The 12,763-nt window shown below is 33.1% G+C and overlaps 1 protein-coding gene across 1 annotated transcript; it reads right to left on the bottom strand.

The window, feature by feature from the left end:
- Positions 1–1,090: 1,090 nt before the first annotated feature.
- On the bottom strand, positions 1,091–8,861 carry LOC141711864 (kinesin-like protein KIN-5C). The gene is made up of 23 exons (XM_074514559.1): positions 8,599–8,861; positions 8,335–8,464; positions 7,639–7,797; positions 7,200–7,549; positions 6,986–7,124; positions 6,695–6,792; positions 6,393–6,549; positions 6,121–6,190; positions 5,924–6,000; positions 5,564–5,617; positions 5,399–5,479; positions 5,216–5,327; positions 5,052–5,138; positions 4,769–4,944; positions 3,890–4,051; positions 3,668–3,775; positions 3,299–3,457; positions 3,129–3,212; positions 2,842–3,047; positions 2,609–2,710; positions 2,405–2,514; positions 2,102–2,253; positions 1,091–1,615 (listed from the first exon to the last, which is right to left on the bottom strand). Exons 1-23 carry the CDS (start codon positions 8,652–8,654, stop codon positions 1,412–1,414), a joined length of 3,033 nt encoding a protein of 1,010 aa, XP_074370660.1. The 5' UTR covers positions 8,655–8,861; the 3' UTR covers positions 1,091–1,411.
- Positions 8,862–12,763: the final 3,902 nt, after the last annotated feature.

Raw genomic sequence — 12,763 nt, 5'->3', positions numbered from 1 at the left:
ACAGGACGGAGATCCTATCGGGGTCAGGCGAGGCGAGATTAATACCCGTCCCTATTTGTAAAAAAAAAACGAGTATATTTATTACAAATTCGTGTCACTCCTAAATTTTTAACACTTAGGTTAACTAAGTAGGTTTTATATATGTAGGGGATGGAATAAATTAGAAAATTATTAGATTAATTAATATGAGTGTAAGACATATTAAAATTAATGAAAACTGACAGGCTCCCTTTAAATATAATAACAAGTGAATTACATTTAGAAAAACATCATGATAAAAAACTAAATTGACCAAAATGAGAGTGTAAATTATCGTCTAATTTAATAGAACTTTTAGTACTAATTTTCTTATTTTAGAAATATACTTAATAACAAATAATGAAATATACTATATTTAATACAATATTTATATTAGATAAAATTTAATTTTTTTTTTACATCTTACTCTCCCCATCCCTTGCGAAATCGGAATATATTTGGTATTTTTGGTTTGATTTGTCCGACTAATCCAATTCATTGTTCAAAAACTCGACCGTTTTAACCTATATATCGACCGAGTACACATACTCGAACATATTCAAGAGCTGATTTTCATTAGTCGAATAAAATCCACATTTGAGTCTAGTTCGGATCAAACTCGGTGCTACTCAGATTAAAGATTAAAAAGTCTAAATATAAATAATAAAATAAAATATTGAACCAATATAGTTATTCAATTATTTAAGAGTATTACAAAATTTACTCATTCATCTAACTATGTAATATATATGCCCGATTTTATAAAAAAAATAAAGTTTTTCACGTCCGTAATGAATTATAATTAAAAAAATTCCGTTATCCATGAGATATATACAATAATGATAAAAATAAGAGCAATATATATTTTTCTAGGTGGTTTCATTTTTAAAGTAATATCAAATTTTTATATTATACATATCTATACCTGTAAATTAATTTTAAATATATTTAATTTTTTATCCAAGCACTCATTTCAAGTACTACCGAATTAAATTGAATATTCTTGACCCACCAAACTCATTAATTCAAAATTAATTAAACCGGATTATGATTTTTAAAAAACAGATCCAAATACATTAAAAGGAAATATTTAATATTATAAAAAATATAAATCGTGACAATTAACAAAATTAACATTACCAAAGCAAGCATCATAACACCTGCCTTACAAATTTATAAAATCACAGAGCTCTCCCTTTTTACAAATTGTAATTAATCTACAGGATGAATCCCGAGTAGGGATTTACATGACCTTTTAACTAGGAAAAGTTTACAGACCAATAGTTCTGATTCCATACTTGTATTTCTCAAAAATTAATAGGAGCGGTATACATGAGAACTACAAATACACACGATATTTAAAGCACATTTTACCAAAGAACATCAAACTACACTACACTTGGTTGATCTGGGTAAGAGGTGGGCGTGGAATGAGTGATACCTTTGCTTCTTTAACGTCATGTGAATCAAAAGAATGGTTTTCTCGAAATTCCTCCACAAGGCTGTCCATTGGCATAGCACGAAGTGATTCTATAGTTCCGTTGCTAGGAATCTCAGGCTCACATCTGATTGGTGTACTTCCAGTTGGTTCGTAGTCCTGAACGTTTAAAGAAAATAACTTAAGACAGGCCAACATGAAAAATTTTAAATAAACAAAAAATTGTTTGCAGACTACCAGGTCCTATCTTTCTCAACCCAAGGGGGTCTATACGACAGTTAGAAAAAAAATTCTTACCCTATAACCTATTCTATAACTTATTTCACAATAGCAAAGACAATAGAGTAGATTAACAACAGTGTAGTCTAGTGGCTTCCCCTCTTCCCTCACTAACAAGAGGTCTCAGTAGTCAATGGAGTCATGTGATTGTGAGTATCTAAATTTTGTAGACTTTTATGAGTTTATCATATTTTTTTTTTTTAAAAAAAGATATCACAACAGACTTGATTAATCGACTCTCAACTTCCTAAAACTGGCACAAAGACATGGGATCTTTGTAAGTCAAGACTTCTATCTGACTTCACTTTTCCCATTTCGTACTACAAACTGCAAGGACAAACAATTTTAGACACCAAATTGGCATACCATAAACTTCATCTGGAAAGTATCAACGGCTCTCTGTTCAATTGTTGAAGTTTGTGCAGAATGATCATCCCAAAGAACCTCGATTGTTTTTGCATGAGCTTTTGCAGCTGCTAATATTCCAGATATTGATCCTAGTTCTTCTTCTGACACACCTGTAGTATAATCCCAAGAGAAAGTGAAATGTATGTATTATACACATTGAATATATAGACATGTTCACTAGATAGTAGTTACATTGTGTAGTTTGTTTAACAAGGATTTAGTAAAGTTGATAAATACATTTAAAAAATCGTAGATACTCACTATTAATGTGATGAATGAGGTCTTCACTGGATTTTACTGCATCATCTTCAGCTGCAATCGTTGCGGATGCAATTTCAGCGTCATGCTGGTCATTACCATTACAAACATTCCTGTAGCAGACATGTATTCTTATTGGCATTTGCAAACCGATGAGAGTATTCTGTATCTTCACAACTTTGGACAAATATTAAATCAAAAACCAACCTGACATGCGATGACAATGTAGATGCATGCTGCTTGCCAATTTCATTCATGGAATCGTGCGTCTTTTTCCAGTGCTTAGAAGCTTTTTTGTTAGTATCAACACTAAAAAGGAAGCCACGAAGTAAAAATATACATCAATAAGCCACTTCAGGAAAATGCTATGTTGCAAAAGGCCAAAATAAACACAATTGGAAGTTTCCAATAAAAATAACATTCCAAGATCCATCGTATACCATTCTTGTAGCACCAACTCCATACGGCAATGTTTGGCAGCAGAAAAATCAGAACAATCTTTCACATCATTTCCTGCTTGTACAGAAAATTCTTCCCACTTTCTTTTAGCATCTGTTGTAATGCCATCAATGGATGAAACATGGCTATCTAAAAATGTCTTATTTCCAACAACAGTTTCTTTTAAACCAACAAGCTTGGCATTAACCTGTAAACATGTGATAAATCGATTAAGATTCAGAAAATCGTAAAATAGAAAAAGGATGAACAGCTAAGAGAATTAGCTAACCAGCTCTTTTTGACGACATATGTGATTAGAGACCAAACTAGTCATATCAGCAATAAGCTTTTCAGCATCAGATCTCGATTGCTCCTGAGAATTTTATTTCTCCAGTGTAAGAGAACTCATCTTAATTCTTACACACTATTGAGACTCAAATTTGAATAACAAAAATATACCTCATAGGCTTTTTGAAAGTCAGTTATGCTCTTTGTCTGTACTTCATCAATGTCGCTGGCATGACTTTCAAGCTGTTTTGCTTCTTTAATTAGACTATTTAGAAATTCGTGAATATACTTTGATATATTTGTTGAAAGATCAATACTTGCAGAAAATTTCTGCACAAATAAATTGCAATCTATTAGTTTATATGAAGGAAAGACATAACTCAAAAGAATGTTTATTAAGTTATTAACGTGGTATATTGAAAAACTGTTACAAGTCTCAAGTTAAAGTGCATTAACTATCAGTTTTTAGATCTACAAAAATAATTAAAAGAAATCACCAAACAAAAATTACATGTTAAAAAGCATATAAAGATTTCAAACCTGACGAAGCTCGCTAGCAAAAATGGCCAGCTCTCCCTGTTGGATTGACAAACTTTTGTGTAGTTCATCAAATATTGAGTTTGCTTCAATCGATTCTGCACCTAAAAACTGATTGAACACAAGAAGCAAGAAAACACGAGAAAATACATTATTAATAAAATGACCATGCATGATCATTCGATAAATATAAAAAGTACGACAAATATTCCTGAGCCTCCTTACCTCTTCAACTGATTTAACATTAGCAGCAACAACAGTTGAAATATCCTCTAGACCAGCATTCGAACAAGCCTTATGCAGTCGCACAACATTTTGCATTGCCTCGATGTGGGAAATATACAGTGATTGGGAAGCATTAACTTTCTTCTTCACATCCATAACAGCCTATACATAAAATTTTACCCAAATGATTGGTAGAAATTAAATAAATATATTTAACACCATTTATCCTCCAAAAAAAGTTACATGTTCGTACTTTTCAATGCCAAAAATAAAGCATCCATAAAACGAAAAAATGACACAATAAGATCTCCATGTACATACATAAATACAAGGCACGTGTTAATTTTACAAAGTCTTCTTCTGTTACCGAATAGACAAATTATGTTGGCGCTAGCATAAAAATTATGTTACATTTCAGATATATCACATACAAAGAATTGTGTAAAACAGGAAGATGCTAAAAAGTTATTAGAGCATCATGAGATGAACATCAGCAGTCAAGAGGGAAACAAAATCTATTGGGCATTTGCTTCAAAAATAATTCATGCACTTATGTATTTAGTGATATTAAAAATCTCTTGGTTTAGCGGTATCTCCCTCGCTCCCTTTACAGGATATCGAGGCCCGAGAATTGGAAACTTGTTAAAGAAAAAGGAGGATGCGTGAGTGTGTCTAAGTATCAAAAAAAGATTAAAGTGACAAACTACCTTAGCAATGTTATTAAAGTATTATTACACCATTTAAATCACTGCGGCTATTTAAACACAGCAGTGAAATAATACTTGGTGAAAACAGAAAACAACAGTAGCGCATAAAAACTCTGATTCACATCACAACATGCATATATTAGATAACCCAGAACTGCCAAAATGAGAGTACCTTGACATTCACGTCTGAAAAAGAATTACAAAATTTCTCAATGCATTGCAGATGTTCATTTTGTTGACTTATTGATGCAGCCACTGTGTTGCAGAGGGTACGGATTTCTCGTGTCAATTCTGCTTGATAATTATCCACAACTGATCTATTATCAGCATTCAATTTATCCTCTCTACCTGTGAAATAGTTAAATGACAAAAGGTACAATAAACATGTTTAGGAAAATCGTAATAGATGTAAGTGATACAAGTATCATAAACAAGAATAACTCTATTCTGCATACCAATTTTTGAAAATAGTGATGCATTATCTTTTAGGGACTTCTCCAAGTCCGCCCGCAACACACAAGCTTGGTGAGCCAGAGCATTTTCTGTTTCAAGGTATTTAAGATTATAAACACGGCAACGTAAAAACAATGTTTTAAAATTCTATAATAACAGAATGTACCAGCTTTCTTCTGTTCAGATATAATGAAATCCCGTTCACTTATAGCATACTGACATCTTTTCACTTCTTCCTCAGTATTGACCAGCAACTTACTGGTTTGATCCAAATTTTTCTGCAAACCTCCCACTGGTAAGAATAGATGCATGTTTTACAATCTTGCAATGAAACCAAAACAGTACCCACCTCTGTGGCATCAAGTTTGATGCTCAAATCTGAGCACTTCAGGACCTCAGCATCAAACTTAGTTCGTAATTCTTCAAATTGCTGAACATAAGTAACCAGAAATGAGTAGACAGTTTTAGGATAGTACACACCATAACTTAAAAGAATCACATAATGAAATCAGACCTTCTGATGGTTTTCAATTGTAACTCCCATCTGTTCAATCTGATCTGACATTGCCTAAAAGTGAAACAACAAAGAACCAAAAAATATATTAAATAAATCACTAGACTATGTCCAACTTTAGTACACTTTATTCAGGAAGGACTGTCATATTAGCATCAACTCACTACCACAAATCACATAACGATATATTTCCTTGTCACGATAAAAAATTGTATGAATTGATAAAAATATTAACACTAGAGAACTATGAGCACGAGACAGGTAGCAAACAGAATATATTGAAGGCAATATTAAATTAACCCTGAGAGAGCAGCAGAGCTACAAAACTGCTTATTTAATAAACAGAGCAAGATGCAAAACCTTTCTTTCGCTTTCCTCCTGATAGTACCGCTCCTTTGGCATATAAACACCATTTTTCTCACGTGCAGCATATACCTCTGGTGAATTGTAATTGTAATTGATCAAAACATTGACAGACTATTCTCTAACAAATATATCAAAATTCAGATGTATTTTCTCTAACATATATATCCGCCATTAAGAAAAATAATACGCACCCGCTTTAAGTCTATCGATTTCACCATATAGATCTTTGATAAGGGTTGACTTCATCATCTTCTGATTAACCTGAAAATGTGAAAATATTAAATAAAAAACAAGGAAGTCCCAACACATACTATGATATACAGAGAAAGAAAGAGTATTATAGCAGCACAGTTATGTCATCTGAAACAAAATCCATGACATAAATATATCTGCTTTTGACCCTATGATGCAAAATGGAATATTGTATAACTTAGCTAGACACACACTCAAACAAATAACAAACCTCAGGTTTATTCCTTATATTCTTTGCTCTGTGGGCATAATCCAATGTGCTCAAAGTTTCTTCAAGGCAATGCACTGCAGGTGATACAGTAGCAATGATACATGTCTTTGTTTTTCCACCCAGTGAGTCACGAAGCAAACGAGTGAGTTTGCTATCCCTGCATTGAAGTTTCAGATTTGGTTGTAGACAAAAGTTTTCAGTCAACAGTTGGATAAAAAATTATGATATCGTTATCTGTTGCTATTATTCATTTGTCTTTTCTTACATACAAAAACTTACACACACAAAAATAATTTCCAAACCTGTAAGGGATGTGCCCAAGATGCTCCACAAGAGCATTAATTACTCTACCTAAAGTAAGTAAGCTTTTGTTTATCTCGCCAGCTTCTCTAGCACGCCCCTACACATCCATGTTCAAAACAACAGTTACAAATCTGCTGATTAGTAGACATGTTGTAGCCAAAAGACCAATAAATTAAAGAAAAGCAACACATTTTGACTGATGTAAAATTCTTTAGCAATTTCAAAAAATAATAATCAATCACTTTGAAAGCTTGAACCTAATAAAAAAGAAGCTTAAAGCTAACTGTTACCTCCCTAGCCCCAGAACGGGAGATATTTTCAGAACCAGCCAAATCAACTAAATTCAGCTTGCCACATTTGATAAGTTCTTCGCCTTCTGGAGTTGCTTCCTTAATGTGTATAGTTATTGAAAACAGAGAGTGTGATCGACTGTAATACAGAACACGCTTTAAAAAAGAGCAAGTGTACTACTTTATAATAATGGCTAGTTCAAACAGTTCTGACCTAGATTGTTTGTTTAATAGCGTTTCTGCAGTTCGCCTTTTGGCAGATCCTCTTTCCAATAAAGTAAAAATTTCACTTGCAGTTGTCACAATTTCCTCCTCTAATCCTCTAACAAGCACTCCCCCCTTACCATCTTCCATAAGTGGCAGTTGCTTCTTTTGTTTATCTTCCACAGGAATTCGAGATAGCTCTTCAGGTGCTAGCAAGTCGGTGATTTCTTCATTATAAAGCTCTAGGAATGTGACTTTGACACTGTATTCGGCATTTTGACCCTCCAAAGCATCAAATATCTGTTGTACAGCTCTAGGAATAACACCTGCCTCTGGAGGCAACTCTCCATTTGGTCCACTCTGTCAAATAAAATTATTAAAAATTGAAACTTGAATAGGTAAAAGTTCTACATTACAATGAACAGCAAGCAATCAAAAATATAAATTACCTTTGACCTTTTACATTCACCTTCCATGGTGTACGTTTTACCAGTTCCAGTTTGCCCGTAAGCAAAAATGGTACAGTTAAAACCCTCCAGGACTTCATTTACAATGGGAATAACTGCTTGCTCATACAAATCACTTTGGCGAGCTGCAGGACCAAAGACCTGCAAGTCCAATAATTAAACCCACCATTTGCACACAGTATGGAAGTTCAAAGAAACATGAATAACAGTTGGTCAACTGATCACATTTACCAACACCATTTGAGAAACTAAAAAACAACGCCTTTATAGTACCACAAACAACACTTTTGGAAATTATATACTCTAAATTTAGCTGCAATGAAGGTCTCGATATGCCAACAACATTTTTCATCATCTAATTTCTCTCAATTCCTATAAATAAATTCAAAAGATACTAGTTAATTCAAGGAAATTATCAATTTCTTCCATACAAATTAAAACCAATACCAGTTTCTTTAAAGGTGCTAGCCTGTTTTACAATACAGTAAATTACTATCCTATACGATGACAATTAATACAAAGTCTTTAACTTATATTAGAGTAATCTTATATCGATAACATTTTCACAACTAATTGAGTTTCAAACTAATGTCCTATTTATTGTGTCAACAATAATTAGCTCTCAATTACGAAAAAACAAACATAAGTAAGCACAACAAAATTTGGGGAAAAACAAACCCTGTCGAAAGTAAAAATCCTATCAATTTGCTTCCCAGCAATATTCTGTGAAACGGCAACCTCGCGTTGAAAATCATTACAAGTAACAACCTGAGGCGCATTATTTCTCAACTCATCTCCACTAAACGGCCTGTCAATTACACCAAAACTCAATTCAATTGAACAGATCTGAAACTCAAATCGAACAATATGACAAAAAATAAAACCCTAATTTAACAAAAATGCAATTATATTAAAAAAAGGGTTATTTAATTATTTAATTACCTGCAGCGGAGAAGGACTTGAACGTTGACGCCTTTTTCTTTGTCGCGACCGGACATTTTGAAGCGGCGAGAAGAAGGAGAGTCACTGTAAGAACCTATGTTAGTGTTTGATTAAGTTTGGTTTTGAAATTTGAACCTCGATCTGTATGTGTGTGTGTTCGTCTCGTTGTTATTGCAGTTTTGTTGTTTTATATGGGAAGGAGCGGGATAGAGTGAATTTTTGAATTTTCAGATGTACGCCCTCTTACTTTAATCTTTGCTCTACGCCTTTTCTTTTCTGGTTTTCCCAGAGTGTAGTAGTAATAGTTTATAGGCCCAACTAAAATTAATGGACCTTCTAGTATGAACTATGAAATATGAAGTAAACTATTTGGCCCAAATTTTTATAAGTGCTTAATTTGGGCTTTTTGGCGGATGTGAGACACCTTTTGTGCCCGTTTTCATTGGCTAAATTTATTTTCCTTATTTATGATGGGGAGATTTTTGGACAGAGAAGAGATGGTTGAAAGGAGAAAAATAAAAAAAAAATTAGAAAAAAATTTATTTTTTAATAGACTTCTTTTTAGAATGAATCTTTCATAGATTTATAACAGGAGAGAAAGTAATAAAAAAAGACATGTAATATTATTTAAAAAATTAGGTTTCCCGATCTTCCCATTTTTGAAAAAAAAAACAAAAAAAAAAACTTTTTCTCCGGATTGCGGAGGGCGCTGACCCTAAATGCCCAGCACAAGAAAAAGATGGTCCAAAGTGCTCAAATCTAGACACGCATTTTGTAAATGCTCATCTAGACCTGGCAATGTTTTGTGTCGTGTACAAACGTTCCGTGTACTTTCGTGTTTTCGTGTACCAAACCTTAAACCCGAACTCGATCCAGATTTACATTCATGTACCAATTTGGTGACACTAACCCGGAACTAATATATTCGTGTTTACCCGCTTTAGTGCATTAAAGTACGCGAATTATATACGAAAAATATTAATCGTTAAAAAATGCAATAAATAATTAAATGGTGAAGTGTTCACTCATGTAGTCAAGGAACAATAAAATATATTTTAATATTTACAATTATATGTTATTTAGAATAGGTACAATGACTTTCTACCTTTAAATTGGTGTATCTCAGATGAAGATTATTTTCAACAACTAGCTGAGAAAATGGTTAGAGTCTGGGTTGTATCTCTAAGGGAAGTTAGAATTTACTATGACGATGGATCCTTCACGTTCCTTGGATGTGCCTTAATGGATTCTCTCTCTCCCACAGAAATCAAGAGAGTGATAAGTCTGTTAAAAGATAAAGATACTGCTACAAGAACATAGAGATCAGTTTTGGCAGAGTGGTTGATTATAAAGGAGGAAAGAAAAAAAATGAGGCAGAATATGAAGAAATAAAAAGGAAGTATGATGAGGAGATTGAGATGTTCATTAAAAGATCAGAAGAACTCAAGGCAAAAGGAATGAGCAGAATCTCTAAGGATGAAAAGTTTTTAAACATTAAAGCTGGCAGATTCTCAAGATTTATGATTGATTTACTAGACAGTGGTTATCCAAAGACAGACAGACTCAAACTTGTAGAAGCTCTAAGTGGGACACCTATTATAGAAGAACTTGAAGTTCTTGATTACTTAAAGGAGCTCATTAGAAAATAAGCAGAAGCAAAAACTGTCTTTACCTAATACTTGTAACCATTTAAACTCTGTAAATCTCCTAATGTATAAAAGTTGTAATTGTGTCAATTTTCATGTATTAATTTTATTTTCCATTTTAACTTGGGGTTAGTCTTGTTAAGAGACATGAATTTTTGTTAAGCAATCTTCTCACAAATTGGGGAAGATGGTTGTGAAAGACATGCATGTACTTTAACAAGACTAAGTCAAATTGACAACCCTAAGTAAGTTGTATTGTAATCTTAGTTTGTATTTTGTATTGTAACATTTAAAGTCTGTAAAAATGTCAAAGAGCAGACTGAAGTCTTTTTCTTTAAACAATATCAAGCCTAAGAATTCTATCTGAAAGAAGATCAAGAAGATCATGCCTTAGAAGAATTATGAAGAAGTTTGGAGTTGAATAAATTTGTTTTGAGAAAAATGTTATAAGTCAAGATCTCTACAAGTCATAGAATTATTGTTATAGAGAAATCATTCGAGAACTCCGGAATGACTTATAGAGAACTCAGGAAAGCTACTAGATAATTCAGAGATATCGACAATCCAAATTGAAGACATAAAAATTGGACATATCGACAAGTCATTTCTTCACTAGAGAACTCAAAGTTATCAAAATGTCAAATATTACTAGAGAACTCTGAGTTATCGACAAGTCAAATATCATTAGAGAACTCTGAGATATCGATAAGTCAACTATCACTAGAGAACTCTGAGATATCGACAAGTCAAATATCACTAGAGAACTCTGAGTTATCGACAAGTCAGTTAGTCACTAGAGAACTCAGAGATGTCTATAAGCCAAAGTGAAGACATGAAGTGGAGAGATCTCGATAAGCTAAATTCTCTTATAGAGAACTCAGAGACCTCTACAAGTCAAATCAACTATAGAGTAATGAGAGATCTAGATAATCCAATATATTTATCGAGATGTCAAGTTTCCTATATACCAAACTGGAGATCTCGAGGTAAAATCTCAAAGTACAAATTACAGACCAGTTCAATATCCAAGATTAACAATCAACAAATAATCCAACCAGTTGGATTGAAAAGTCTAAAAAAAGCAGCTTGAAGAGTGTGCAAGATCAAGGATGAAGATTAACTGACAAAGGAAGATCAAGTTAACACAGTATGCAAAGATATGTTAAGCCATAAATGGAAGATATAATTTTCCTAAAATGGAATGATTAGTGATAGTTTACTAAAGTGAATAGCATCTCTTAATATACACTGTGTAAACCGGTGGTTAACTATCATATAAAGTTAACACTGGTCCTTTGTTAGTTGTAACAAACTAGATCAGGAATTTTTTGTATTCTCTCAAGGAAGAAGTTAAGCTCTTTATTAACAAAGAGCCTATAAATTTTGTAGCAAAATATTCTTAATTTTAATATAAAATTAAGTGAGTTTTGAAAGGTCTATGTTATTCATTGTTGCATGTTTAAATTCAACACTAGCACATTTTTCTATAAGATTTAATTTACTTTGTTCATAACTATAAACACTTTAAGAAAATCATAAAATCATAAAAACACATTCACCCTCCCCCCTCTGTGTGTAATTCATTACCTAACAAGTGGTATCATAGCTAAATCTGAAAGCAAACAGATTCAAGATTTTGGAAGAGTGAATACACAGAAAACCGGTAGCATCAAAATCCCTACTTTTGACAAAGCTAACTACACTCTTTGGAAAAAGAAAATGTTGTTGTTTATCAGGATGGCCAATCCACAATACATTCAGATTCTAAAAAATGGGCAATCACTCCTGTGGTTAGAGTTGAGGAATCTACAGATGGATACATGGTCATCCCAGCTCATTATGCTCCCAAAGATCCTTATGAGTTCACTTAGCCTGAAAAAAAAAGTCTCCCTGGACAGTGGATTGCAGTTGATCCTAATAGAGTCTCTTGACGATATAATGTATAATAACATTATCAACTGTGACATTGTTAAGCAGATCTGGGAAAAGATTGAAATACTTTGTGAAGGAACTAAGAAAGTTAGATCTAATCAAAGAAGGATACTTATTTCACAGTATAAGGGTTTCATGGCCAAGACAAAAGAAAGTATCACTGATGTGTTTGAAAGGTTTAACAAGCTGATAAATGACTTGCAGTTGCATGACAAATACTATGAAGCTGAAGAAGTGAACTTGAAGTTTTTTCTTACCCTCCCTGATCATTTGGAACAAAAAATTTCAGCAATCAGAGACGGGAGAGACTTGAGCAGAATAACACTGGAAGTTCTATATGAAATCCTTAAAAAATATGAATTAGAGATGATTCAAAGGAAATCATTAAAAACTGGTCAAGGGCATGTTGTAGATGGTTCAAATGCTCTGATTTTCAATGAAGGCCAAACCTCTAATAACGAGCCAATATTCCGGACTCCAGTTGCCTCAGCAAGTGAGCAAAGAAACAATGATTCACAGGAACAGGTCATTCTGGAATTGGAAGAAGATGAGTTTTACACCCTAGATGAATTTGATGAGCTTGATCA

Source organism: Apium graveolens, chromosome 3 (assembly GCF_009905375.1).
Source record: "Apium graveolens cultivar Ventura chromosome 3, ASM990537v1, whole genome shotgun sequence".
Classification (NCBI taxonomy): Eukaryota; Viridiplantae; Streptophyta; class Magnoliopsida; order Apiales; family Apiaceae; genus Apium; species Apium graveolens.
Note: the sequence above shows the minus strand (reverse complement) of the source record. Positions and strands in the feature narration are given on the sequence as shown.